The sequence below is a fragment of the Bos mutus genome, chromosome 7, assembly GCF_027580195.1.
Source record: "Bos mutus isolate GX-2022 chromosome 7, NWIPB_WYAK_1.1, whole genome shotgun sequence".
In the NCBI taxonomy this organism is placed as follows: domain Eukaryota; kingdom Metazoa; phylum Chordata; class Mammalia; order Artiodactyla; family Bovidae; genus Bos; species Bos mutus.
In genome coordinates this window covers 53925530-53939444 of record NC_091623.1, presented here as the reverse complement: position 1 = coordinate 53939444, position 13915 = coordinate 53925530, and the positions used below count along the sequence as shown (strand labels likewise).

At 39.0% G+C, this 13915-nt stretch overlaps 1 protein-coding gene across 1 annotated transcript; it reads left to right on the top strand.

Moving 5' to 3' along the window:
* Positions 1–397: 397 nt before the first annotated feature.
* Positions 398–11117, top strand: LOC102284790 (olfactory receptor 7E178). Its single transcript, XM_070374716.1, has 3 exons — positions 398–403; positions 7731–7810; positions 10163–11117. The coding sequence occupies exons 1-3, from the start codon at positions 398–400 to the stop codon at positions 11115–11117; spliced, it is 1041 nt and encodes a 346-aa protein (XP_070230817.1).
* Positions 11118–13915: the final 2798 nt, after the last annotated feature.

The following is a 13915-nucleotide window of genomic DNA, read 5'->3' as shown; positions in this document are numbered from 1 at the left end:
ATTTCATGGATAACGAAACTGCCCAGATGTGTTTTCATTATTCTATTTTGATCTTTTAAACAAATAAATTATAGTTTGAATACCAAAATAATGAACCAGAATTACCTTTTAAAGGCAGAAGTGTAAGAATTGCAATCCCTGAATCAGGAAGGATTGACATGGAAATTTGTTGCGTCGCGATAAGTAGGTTGAGTTCTGACCTGGCTGTGAAACCTCCCCTGAAACTCCTCAACTATAAATAAGAGAGTTTATGATCAGGAGAACAAGATCACCAGGTAAAAGGCACTCAACATCACTTAATATGAAGACATGCAAGGACAAATGTAAATTAAATATCATCTTATATCTGTTAGGATGGGTATTATATTAAAAAAAAAACACAAATGTTGCTGAGGATATGGAGGTAAGTGAATCTTTGTACTTGGTTGGTGGGAATGAATATTTATAGACACTAGAAAAACAGAATGGAGGTGGCCTAAAAAAGAAAAAACTGCAATGAACTGAAATAGAACTACCACAGGACCCAGCAACTGCACTTCAGAACACGTGCTAATAAAATGACCTCAAAAGCTTTAAGACATATATGCGTTCCCTTGTGCTTATGATATTATTTTATTTTTTTAAATTTAATTTAATTTATTTATTTTTTATTTTATTTTTAAACTTTACAATATTGTATTAGTTTTGCCAAATATCGAAATGAATCCGCCACAGGTATACCTCTGTTCCCCATCCTGAACCCTCCTCCCTCCTCCCTCCACATACCCTCCCTCTGGGTCGTCCCAGTGCACCAGCCCCGAGCATCCAGCATCATGTATCGAACCTGGACTGACGACTCATTTCATACATGATATTATACATGTTTCAGTGCCATTCTCCCAAATATCCCCACCCTCTCCCTCTCCCACAGAGTCCATAAGACTGATCTATACATCAGTGTCTCTTTTGCTGTCTCGTACACAGGGTTATTGTTACCATCTTTCTAAATTCCATATATATGCGTTAGTATACTGTATTGGTGTTTTTCTTTCTGGCTTACTTCACTCTGTATAATAGGTTCCAGTTTCATCCATCTCATTAGAACTGATTCAAATGTATTCTTCTTAATGGCTGAGTAATACTCCATTGTGTATATGTACCACAGCTTTCTTATCCATTCATCTGCTGATGGGCATCTAGGTTGCTTCCATGTCCTGGCTATTATAAACAGTGCTGCGATGAACATTGGGATACACGTGTCTCTTTCAATTCTGGTTTCCTCAGTGTGTATGCCCAGCAGTGGGATTGCTGGATCATAAGGCAGTTCTATTTCCAGTTTTTTAAGGAATCTCCACACTGTTCTCCATGGTGGCTGTACTAGTTTGCATTTCCACCAACAGTGTAAGAGGGTTCCCTTTTCTCCACACCCTCTCCAGCATTTATTGCTTGTAGACTTTTGGATCGCAGCCATTCTGACTGGCATGAAATGGTACCTCATAGTGGTCTTGATGTGCATTTCTCTAATAATGATTGATGATGAGCATCTTTTCATGTGTTTGTTAGCCATCTGTATGTCTTCTTTGGAGAAATGTCTATTTAGTTCTTTGGCCCATTTTTTGATTGGGTTATTTATTTTTCTGGAGTTGAGCTGTAGGAGTTGCTTGTATATTTTTGAGATTAGTTGTTTGTCAGTTGCTTCATTTGCTATTATTTTCTCCCATTCTGAAGGCTGTCTTTTCACCTTGCTGATAGTTTCCTTTATTGTGCAGAAGCTTTTAAGTTTAATTAGGTCCCATTTGTTTATTTTTGCTTTTACTTCCAATATTCTGGGAGGTGAGTTATAGAGGATCCTGCTGTGATGTATGTCAGATAGTGTTTTGCCTATGTTCTCCTCTAGGAGTTTTATAGTTTCTGGTCTTATGTTGAAATCTTTAATCCATTTTGAGTTTATTTTTGTGTATGGTGTTAGAAAGTGCTCTAGTTTCATTCTTTTACAAGTGGTTGACCAGTTTTCCCAGCACTACTTGTTAAAGAGATTGTCTTTAATCCACTGTATATTCTTGCCTCCTTTGTCAAAGATAAGGTGTCCATAGGTGTGTGGATTTATCTCTGGGCTTTCTATTTTGTTCCATTGATCAATATTTCTGTCTTTGTGCCAGTACCATACTGTCTTGATGACTGTGGCTTTGTAATAGAGCCTGAAGTCAGGTAGGTTGATTCCTCCAGTTCCATTCTTCTTTCTCAAGATAGCTTTGGCTATTCGAGGTTTTTTGTATTTCCATACAAATTGTGAAATTATTTGTTCTAGCTCTATGAAGAATACCGATGGTAGCTTGATAGGGATTGCATTGAATCTGTAAATTGCTTTGGGTAGTATACTCATTTTCACTATATTGATTCTTCCAATCCATGAACATGGTATATTTCTCCATCTATTAGTGTCCTCTTTGATTTCTTTCACCAGTGTTTTATAGTTTTCTGTATACAGGTCTTTAGTTTCTTTAGGTAGATATATTCCTAAGTATTTTATTCTTTCCATTGCAATGGTGAATGGAATTGTTTCCTTAATTTCTCTTTCTGTTTTCTCATTATTAGTGTATAGGAATGCAAGGGATTTCTGTGTGTTGATTTTATATCCTGCAACTTTACTATAATCATTGATTAGTTCTAGTAATTTTCTGGTGGAGTCTTTAGGGTTTTCTACGTAGAGGATCATGTCATCTGCAAATAGTGAGAGTTTTACTTCTTCTTTTCCAATTTGGATTCCTTTTATTTCTTTTTCTGCTCTGATTGCTGTGGCCACAACTTCCAAAACTATGTTGAATAGTAATGGTGAAAGTGGACACCCTTGTCTTGTTCCTGACTTTAGGGGAAATGCTTTCAATTTTTCACCATTGAGGATAATGTTTGCTGTGGGTTTGTCATATATAGCTTTTATTATGTTGAGGTATGTTCCTTCTATTCCTGCTTTCTGGAGAGTTTTTATCATAAATGGATGTTGAATTTTGTCAAAGGCTTTCTCTTCATCTATTGAGATAATCATACGGTTTTTATTTTTCAATTTGTTAATGTGGTGTATTACATTGATTGATTTGCGGATATTGAAGAATCCTTGCATCCCTGGGATAAAGCCCACTTGGTCATGGTGTATGATCTTTTTGATGTGTTGTTGGATTCTCATTGCTAGAATTTTGTTAAGGATTTTTGCATCTATGTTCATCAGTGATATTGGCCTGTAGTTTTCTTTTTTGTGGGATCTTTGTCAGGTTTTGGTATTAGGGTGATGGTGGCCTCGTAGAATGAGTTTGGAAGTTTACCTTCCTCTGCAATTTTCTGGAAGAGTTTGAGCAGGATAGGTGTTAGCTCTTCTCTAAATTTTTGGTAGAATTCAGCTGTGAAGCCGTCTGGACCTGGGCTTTTGTTTGCTGGAAGATTTCTGATTACAGTTTCAATTTCCATGCTTGTGATGGGTCTGTTAAGATTTTCTAGTTCTTCCTGGTCGAGTTTTGGAAAGTTGTACTTTTCTAAGAATTTGTCCATTTCTTCCACGTTGTCCATTTTATTGGCATATAATTGTTGGTAGTAGTCTCTTATGATCCTTTGTATTTCTGTGTTGTCTTTTGTGATCTCTCCATTTTCACTTCTAATTTTATTGATTTGATTCTTCTCCCTTTGTTTCTTGATGAGTCTGGCTAATGGTTTGTCCATTTTATTTATCCTTTCAAAGAACCAGCTTTTGGCTTTGTTGATTTTTGCTATGGTGTCTTTTGTTTCTTTTGCATTTATTTCTGCTCTAATTTTTAAGATTTCTTTCCTTCTACTAACCCTGGGGTTCTTCATTTCTTCATTTTCTAGTTGCTTTAGGTGTAGGGTTAGGTTATGTATTTGAATTTTTTCTTGTTTCTTGAGGTATGCCTGTATTGCTATGAACTTTCCCCTTAGGACTGCTTTTAAAGTGTTCCACAGGTTCTGGGTTGTTGTGTTTTCATTTTCATTCATTTCTATGCAAATTTTGATTTCTTTTTTGATTTCTTCTTTGATTTGTTGGTTATTCAGCACCGTGTTGTTCAGCCTCCAATTGTTGGCATTTTTAATAGTTTTTCTCCTGTAATTGAGATCTAATCTTACCGCATTGTGGTCAGAAAAGATGCTTGGAATGATTTCTATTTTTTGAATTTTCCAAGGCTAGATTTATGGCCCAGGATGTGATCTATCCTGGAGAAGGTTCCATGTGCACTTGAGAAAAAGGTGAAATTCATTGATTGGGGATGAAATGTCCTATAGATATCAATTAGGTCTAACTGGTCTATTGTATCATTTAACGTTTGTGTTTCCTTGTTAATTTTCTGTTTAGTTGATCTATCCATAGGTGTGAGTGGGGTATTAAAGTCTCCCACTATTATTGTGTTATTGTTAATTCCTCCTTTCATACTTGTTAGCATTTGTCTTACATGTTGTGGTGCTTCCGTGTTGGGTACATATATATTTATAATGGTTATATCTTCTTCTTGGATTGATCCTTTGATCATTAGGTAGTGACCATCTTTGTCTCTTTTCACAGCCTTTGTTTTAAAGTCTATTTTATCTGATATAAGTATTGCTACTCCTGCTTTCTTTTGGTCCCTATTTGCATGGAAAATCTTTTTCCAGCCCTTCATTTTCAGTCTGTATGTGTCCCCTGTTTTGAGGTGGGTCTCTTGTAGACAACATATGTAGGGGTCTTGTTTTTGTATCCATTCAGCCAGTCTTTGTCTTTTGGTTGGGGCATTCAACCCATTTACGTTTAAGGTAATTATTGATAAGTATGATCCCGTTGCCATTTACTTTATTGTTTTGGGTTCGAGTTTATACACCATTTTTGTGTTTCCTGTCTAGAGAATATCCTTTAGTATTTGTTGGAGAGCTGGTTTGGTGGTGCTGAATTCTCTCAGCTTTTGCTTGTCTGTAAAGCTTTTGATTTCTCCTTCATATTTGAATGAGATCCTTGCTGGGTACAAGAATCTGGGCTGTAGGTTATTTTCTTTCATCACTTTAAGTATGTCTTGCCATTCCCTCCTGGCTTGAAGAGTTTCTATTGAAAGATCAGCTGTTATCCTTATGGGAATTCCCTTGTGTGTTATTTTTTTCCCTTGCTGCTTTTAATATTTGTTCTTTGTGTTTGATCTTTGTTAATTTGATTAATATGTGTCTTGGGGTGTTTCGCCTTGGGTTTATCCTGTTTGGGACTCTCTGGGTTTCTTGGACTTGGGTGATTATTTCCTTCCCCAGTTTAGGGAAGTTTTCAACTATTATCTCCTCAAGTATTTTCTCATGGTCTTTCTTTTTGTCTTCTTCTTCTGGGACCCCTATGATTCGAATGTTGTAGCGTTTAATATTGTCCTGGAGGTCTCTGAGATTGTCCTCATTTCTTTTAATTCGTTTTTCTTTTATCCTCTCTGATTCATTTATTTCTACCATTCTATCTTCCAATTCACTAATCCTATCTTCTGCCTCTGTTATTCTATTTGTTGCCTCCAGAGTGTTTTTAATTTCATTTATTGCATTATTCATTATATATTGACTCTCTTTTATTTCTTCTAGGTCCTTGTTAAACCTTTCTTGCATCTTCTCAATCTTTGTCTCCAAGCTATTTATCTGTGATTCCACTTTGATTTCAAGATTTTGGATCAATTTCACTATCATTATTCGGAATTCTTTATCAGGTAGATTCCCTATCTCTTCCTCTTTTGTTTGGTTTGGTGGGCGTTTATCCTGTTCCTTTATCTGCTGGGCATTCCTCTGTCTCTTCATCTTGTTTAAATTGCTGAGTTTGGGGTGTCCTTTTTGTATTCTGGCAGTTTGTGGAGTTCTCTTTATTGTGGCGTTTCCTCGCTCTATGTGGGTTTGTACAGGAGGCTTGTCAAGGTTTCTTGGTTAGGGAAGCTTGTGTCGGTGTTCTGGTGGGTGGAGCTGTATTTCTTCTCTCTGGAGTGCAATGAAATGTCCAGTAATGAGTTATGGGATGTCTATGGTTTTGGGGTGACTTTGGGCTGCCTGTATCTTGGAGCTCAGGGCTGTGTTCCTTGCTGCTGGAGAATTTGCTTGGTATGTCTTACCCTGAAACTTGTTTCACCCAGAGAGGTTTACAGCGTTATATGGAGAAGAGAAGAGGGAGGAGGGAGTTAGAGGTGACCCGAATGAGATGAGGTGGAATCAATAGAGGAGAGAGTGGGCTATTCAGTAATCTCTTCTTTATGTGCACTCCACAACTGGCCCGCTCAGAGTTGTTCACGGAGTTATACAGAGAAGAGAAGAAGGAGGAAGGTGGCAGAGGTGGCCAGGAGGATAAATGGGGGGAATGAAAAGGAGGGAGACAGATCCAGCTAGTAATCAGTTCCCTAAGTGTTCTCCACCGTCTGGAACACACAGAAATTCACAGAGTTGGGTAGAGTAGAGAGGGGTTAGGGAGGAGACACAGGCGACCTGGTGGAGAAAAAGGAGAGTCCAAAGGGAGAGAGAGCAGTTAAGCCAGTAATCTCGCTCCCTAGTGAAAAATGGGTACTGAAGTTTGGGTTATTAAAGGTACAAACCTGGTAACAAATACATAAAAGCAAAAATTAAAAATCTAGAGTAGAGTATGGGATTTCAAAAATACGATGTTAAAGAAAAGAAGAAGGAAAAGAAAGAGAGAAAAAACTAACAAACAAAAACAAACAAGGTCACGAAAATTATAAAGAAAATATAGGTACAAGATTGATAACTAATACAAAAAGCAAAAGTTAAAAATCTAGAGTAGAGTTTGGAATTTCAAAAATACAATGTTAAAAAAAGAAGAAGAAAAAGAAAGAGAGAGAAAAAAAACAAACAAGAACAAACAAAGTTGCATAAATTATAAAAAAAATACAGGTACAAAGTTGATAACAAATACGAAAAAGCATAAATTAAAAATCTAGAGTAGAGTTTGAAATTTCAAAAATACAATGTTAAAGAAAAGAAGGGAAAAAAAAGGTCAAAAAATTATAAAATATATACATATATGAAGTTTGCTTTAAAAATAAATACGGTCTTTTTTTTTTTTTGCAAAGTATTGGTTATAAAAGTGGGAATTAAAGGAATAATAGATGACTTAAAAATTTTCTTTAAAAATTAAAAAAATAATTAAAAAAAATGAAAGAATGATCATACAAATAGTAAAAATATATCTAGGACTTTCTCCGGTTTTGTTGTGAGTGTTGTGGGTTCAGTTCATTTTGGCTAGTTCCTTGGTCCGACTTATATTTCTCAAGATCTATAGGCCCCTTCCTATGTAGTTGGTTGTAACCACAGGGTTTTAATCTATTGCCTGTAGCTTCCAAGGCGGTTCCCTCTGTTATAGCTTCTGTTTGCTGGTCTCTTCAGTGTCTGGTTTCCACCCTGACGCAAAGAGGACGGTGGAGGACACTTTTTTTTTTTTAAGGCTCACTTGTTCAGTCGCGCTGTGGGGAGGTAGGGAGGGATGTTGCAAACAAATAACACTGGCGTGTGCTCGCAGTACCTCAGCCACACTGGGTCCACCCCCGCCCCCCCCACCCCCCCCCACCCCCCCACCATTCACGGCACGTGTAGCCTCTCTGCCCACGCTGCTCAGGCTCTAGGTTGCTCCGCCTGGAACCATCTGTGGCTGGCCCTGGGCTGCCTGTACTTCCCAGGTCCAAGCCGCTCAGGTTCAGGCACTCGGGTAGTTCTCAGAGGCACAGACTCTCAGTTGGGCCTGCGTTTTGTGCTCTTCCCAGATCCGAGCAGCTCAGGTGATGAGGTGTTTAGCAAGCGCGATTGCTGCGACTTATCGCCTCCCCACCGCTCGTTTATCTAGGTGTGCACCCGCACACCTTCTCAGGCAGATGTTGACCGTCCAGACCCCCAAGAAGTTTTAGTTAGCAAAGAAGCCTGCTTACAGTTTTATAGATAATGTCTCTCTGGGGCTGCGATTGTCCCCTTCTGGCTCTGGCTGCCTATCACCGGAGGGGGATGGTCTGCTGCCGGCTATCTCTGTTCAGTCCTTTGTTCCGTGCGCGGGCCTAGCGGTGTCATAGGTTAGGGCTGGCTTTTCGCGTGGTAGATATCCCACAGTCTGGTTTGCTAGTCCAAATTATTTCACTCAGATAGCGCTCGGGGTATTCAGGCCAGATTCTTGCGATGCAGCCCGCGCCGCGCCTCACTGCCCAGCCCCCGCTTGCTAATGGTGGATGCAGGTGTCTGTGCTGCTTCTCCGCTGGGGGAGTTACCATAGGGCTTGCAATGTGCAGGTTTTAATTGTTTATTTATTTTTCCTCCCTGTTATGTTGCCCTCTGTGCTTCCAAGGCTCGGCACAGATTCAGCAGTTAGAAGGTTTCCTGGTGTTTGGAAACTTCTTTTTAAGATTCCCTTCCCGGGACGGAACTCCATCCCTCTCTCTTTTGTCCCTTTTTTTGTCTTTTATATTTTTTCCTACCTCCTTTCGAAGACTTGGGTTGCTTTTCTGGGTGCCTGATGTCCTCTGCCGGCATTCAGAAGTTGTTTTGTGGAATTTACTCGGCTTTTAAATGTTCTTTTGATGAATTTGTGGGGGAGAAAGTGTTCTCCCCGTCCTACTCCTCCGCCATCTTAGCTCCTCCCTTATGATATTATTTTAAATAGTGAAATGTGGATATGTGTCTATTGACAGATGAATAAAGAAAATGTGCTGTGTATATATAAATGATGGGCTATTATTTAGCCATAAAAACAAGGAAATCTTGCCATTTGTGACAACATGGATGGACCTAAGAAATATTTGCACATTAAAATATATACACCAGACATAGTCAAATACTGTATGATCTCACTTACGTATGGAAGCGAAGAATATCAAGCTCTTAGCACTATAGTTTAAACTGTAGTTGTGAGGATTGGTGGTGGAGAAAGTGGGGAGATGTTGGTCAAAGGGTATAAACTTTCAGTTATAAAATGAGTAAGTTCTGTGGATCTAATGTACACAGTGCAGAATTATTAGCTATAATCACTAGGCTGTGATTATAGCTAATAATTCTGCACTGTGTTGTTGAGATTTGCTAAGAGAGGTTGGCTTACCTGTTAACACACACACACACACACACACACATACACACATGCAAAGAAACTATGCGAGGTGACAGATATATTAATTAACTTGACTGTGGTAATCATTCCCTGTGTGTATATGTATTTAAATCATCCTTTTGTATATCTTTAAAACGTTTCATCTCACACAACCCACCCAAATATACGCCATTTTGTCAATCACGTCAATAAACTGAAAAAAAGAAAAACAATGAAGTAGTATTATCCTGTCAGTACAGAACAGAGTTCAAGAAATGTAAAGTGGTCTCATACTTCAGACATTTTACTGAGATGGTTCGAAACAAATAATCCTGTATAAGATAAAAAATTTCAAGAGGGTTACTTAAATTTCATTATCATTTAATCATTGAAAATACTGTGCACATGAACATTATCTATGTAGTCACCAACACATTAGATCTTGTCCTCTTAATTAAACAAAGTTGATTAGAATTTCAAGTCCACCAAAGTCAAAGATATGGAGTATATACTAAATGACTTCTGAAAGACAGCTCTGATATTTGAGTAATCTCTATTTCATGAAGGAAGGAAGACAGAAAAACAAAGGGTGAATAAAACTCTGAAGATCAAAAAAATGTTTCCAATTATGAACATTCATCTTTGATTTAGAATCCAGGTGACATAGTCTTGAATTTCATAGAGATTTGTAAATAGAAAAGTGAGAGAAATATCTAGAATTGTATTTGAGAAAATAAGATCTTTATAAATGACTTAATTTTTTAATATTTGAATTATTATATATTTCTTAGACGGGGAAGGGGATCTCTTATTCTATAAGGGAGTCTCTTATCATCTCTAAAGAAGTAGGCTGTATTTAACTGAGGTCATGAATATATTACCTCTGACGTTCTTATTTCTTTCACTTTTCAGTGAAGTTTTATAAAGAGTGCATAGACAGATGTGAATAACACAGAAACCAATGAAGAAAGAATTCTAAGCAGATAGTATTTGTCACACTGAGAAATATTGCTGAAGGAAATGGGGTGTATGATCTTAGAAATGAATTGCTTGAATCCAAAATATGGACACAGTACTGCATGTCATTTACTTGTTTTCTTTCTTCCAAATCTCGTTTCTTTTTTAAAGGTGTCCAAGGTACATACAACCACAAAATCTAACACAGAATCTAACCAGTGTCTCAGAATTCTTCCTCCTGGGCCTCTCAGATGATGCAGAACTGCAGCCTTTGCTCTGTGTCCTGTTTCTGTACATGTACCTGGTCACCATGCTGGGGAACCTGCTCATCATCCTGGCTGTCACCTCTGACCCCCACCTCCACACCCCCATGTACTTCTTCCTCTCCAACCTGTCCTTGGCTGACATTGGTTTCGTTTCCACCACAGTCCCCAAGATGATTGTGAACATCCTAACTCACAGCAGAGTCATCTCCTATGGGGGCTGCCTGACACAGATGTCTTTTTTAATCCTTTTTGGATGTATGGATGGTATGCTGCTGTCTATGATGGCCTATGACAGGTTTGTGGCCATCTGTCACCCACTGCACTACCCAGTCATCATGAACCCACACCTCTGTTTCTCTTTAGTTTTTGTGTCTTTTTTTGGTAGCCTTATGGACTCCCAGGTACACAATTTGATTGTTCTACAACTTACCTGCTTCAAAGATGTAGAAATTTATAATTACTTCTGTGACCCTTCTCTGTTCCTTAAGCTTGCCTGTTCTGACACTTTCACCAATAATATAATCCTGTATTTTTCTGGTGCCATTTTTGCTTTTGTCCTTGTCTCAGGGATCTTTTTCTCTTATTACAAAAGTATTTCCTCCATTTTGAGAGTCCCATCATCAGGTGGGAGGTATAAAGCATTCTCTACCTGTGGCTCTCACCTGACAGTTGTTTGCTTATATTATGGAACAGGCCTTGGTATGTACCTCAGCTCAGCCATCTCACAGTCTCCCAGGAAGGATTCACTGGCCTCAGTTATCTACACTGTGGTCACCCCCATGCTGAACCCCTTCATCTACAGCCTGAGGAACCAAGACATCAAAAGGGCCTTGTGCAGATTCCTCAACAAAACAATCTAACCTCCATTTGGAGTGTGGGTTGGAAAATGTAGCAAAATTAACACCTGGATCTGAAAATTCTATCTCTCTGATGACATCATTTGTAGCCCTTAGGGCCTTCTTGCCTCTCCTTGTTTTATACCTGAATATTGCTTTTTAGATATGTTTTGATGGGGCTGGACGGGTCTTCTGGGATTCTGTAGATGTCAAAAATACTGCATAACTGAATCTTATTGTATTTAAGGAGGAGTCTCTCATTTATCGTGGTGACCCACATACTAGAAAAATGAATAACTCCATTTTTACAGATTACTATGTTTTAAATCTGTGTATGCAGTCTATGTGGAGGAGGCAATGGCAAACCACTCCAGTACTCTTGTCTGGAAAATCCCATGGACGGGGGAGCCTGGTGGGCTGCAGTCCATGGGGTCGCAAAGAGTCGGACACAACTGAGCGACTTCACTTCCCTCATTTCACTCCCTTCATACTTTATCACTGGAGAAGGAAATGGCAACCCACTCCAGTATTCTTGCCTGGAGAATCCCATGGATGGAGGAGCCTGGTGGGCCATGGTCCATGGGGTCACAACGAGTTGGACATGACTGTAGTGACTGAGCACACATGAACACACTGTGTTAGGATACATGTCACTGCTTCTCAGCCTTGGCTTTTCTCAAAATCATCTGGGAGGCTTAAAAATACTCACTGTTTTGCAACATTGTGAATCAACTATACTACAATAAAATAAACTAAAAAATAAACTGACAACTGAGTCTCACTGCCAAAGAGTCTATTTATTTTATTCTTATTTATTTATTTTTAAATTTATTTACTTATTTTAAAGGAGGATAATTCCTTCACAATGTTAGACTTAGGGTGTCCTAAACTGAAGATTTAAAAAAATTACTTATTTTTATTTTTGGTCATACCATGCAGCATGTGGGGTCTTAAGTCCGAGACCAAGGGTTGAATTCATGCCTCCTGCATTGAAAGGTGGAACCTAATCCACTGGAGCACCAGGGAGGTCCCAGCATGAGGGTTTTTAAACACACTGAGGCTGGTTTTAGCATGTGGCCAAGGTTTGAACTTCTGATCTAAGCCAAATCTTTCAGTCAAATGTGACCTTTATGTCATGTGTCCTAACTCCTCATGGACAAATGTCCCAGATCCTAAAGAGATCTGAACTCATGGGGGAAAATATGAAGAGCCTGCTGTAGTAACAGGCAATGTGCCTGTGTGCATACTCAGTCAGTAAGTTGAGTCTGACTCTTTAGCGACCCCGTGAACCGTAGTCTGCCAGGCTCCTCTGTCCATGATATTTTCCAGGCAAAAATACTGGAGTTGCCATTTCTTTCTCCAGGGGGTCTTCCTGACCCAAGGATGGAACCCACATCTCTTAAATTGGAAGGCAGTTTCTTTACTACTGAGAAGGCCAACAGGCAGTGTGTTTTCCCCATTATTGCTGATAATGATTCTTCACATATAGCCTCTCTACACCATAGAATTTGGTCTCCATAGCCTATGTGCTGTTTATAAAACTATTGTCTCTACTCCAAACTCACACTTATATACACTGCTTTGGGGTGTGGCTCTTGAAATGTTTGTTCCATTTTCTAACTTACCTACATTCAATAGTGGTCAGTAAATTCTCTTTGCCGTAAATGCTCAGCTCTTCATTTCATACTCCTCAAGCCCTTGGTGGAGTAACATCTTTCTTCGCTCATAAATGCTATGTTACTGCTTTGTTATTTTTTTGCCTGTTAGCCTTTCAATATCTTTTAAACGAACTCCCAGTTTCAGTTTAGTTTAGTTCAGTTGCTCAGTTGTGTCTGACTCTTTGCGATGGCTTGGACTACAGTATGCCAGGCCTGTTCATCACCAACTCCCAGAGCTTGCTCAAACTTATGTTGATCGAGTCGGTGATGCCATCCAACCATCTTATTCTCTGTCGTCCCCTTCTCCTCCTGCCTTTGATCTTTTCCAGCCTCAGGGACTTTTTCAATGAGTCAGGTTTTCACATTAGGTGGCCAAAGTATTGGAGCTTCAGCTTCAGCATTAGTCCTTCCAAAGAATATTCAGGACTGATTTCCTTTAGCATTGACTTGTTTGATATCCTGGCTGTGCAAGGGACTCTCAAGAGTCTTCTCCAACACCACAGTTCAGAAGCATCAATTCTTTGGTGCTCAGCTTTCTTTATAGTCCAACTTTCACACACATACATTACCACTGGAAAAACTGTAGCTTTGACTAGATGGACCTTTGTCACCAAAGTATGTCTCTGCTTTTAAAATGATGTCTAGGTTTGTCACAGCTCTTCTTCCAAAGAGCAAGCATCTTTTAATTTCATGGCTTCAGTCACCATCTGCAGTGATTTTAGAGCCCAAGAAAATAAAGCCTCTCACTATTTCCATTGTTTCCCCATCTATTTGCCATGAAGTGATGGGACCAGAAGCCATGATCTTTGTTTTTTGAATGTTGAGTTTAAGCCAGCTTTTTCACTCTCCTCTTTCACTTTCATCAAGAGGCTCTTTAGTTCCTCTTTGCTTTCTGCCATAAGGTGGTGTCATCTGCATATCTGAGGTTATTGATACTCCTCCCTGCAATCTTGATTCCAGCTTGTGCTTTATCCAGCCTGGCATTTCATACAGTATACTCTGCATATAAGTCAAATAAGCAGGGTGACAATATATAGCTTTGATGTACTCCTTTAGCAATTTGGAACCAGTCCTTTGTTCTATGTCCAGTTCTGTTACTTCTTGACCTGCATACAGATTTCTCAGGAGGAAGGGAAGGTGGTCTGGTATTCCTATCTCTCTAAG

Coding starts and splice junctions, on each gene's coding strand:
- LOC102284790 (XM_070374716.1), top strand. Junction 7,811..10,162: donor CCCACCGCTCGTTTATCTAG/GTGTGCACCCGC, acceptor TCTTTTTTAAAG/GTGTCCAAGGTACATACAAC.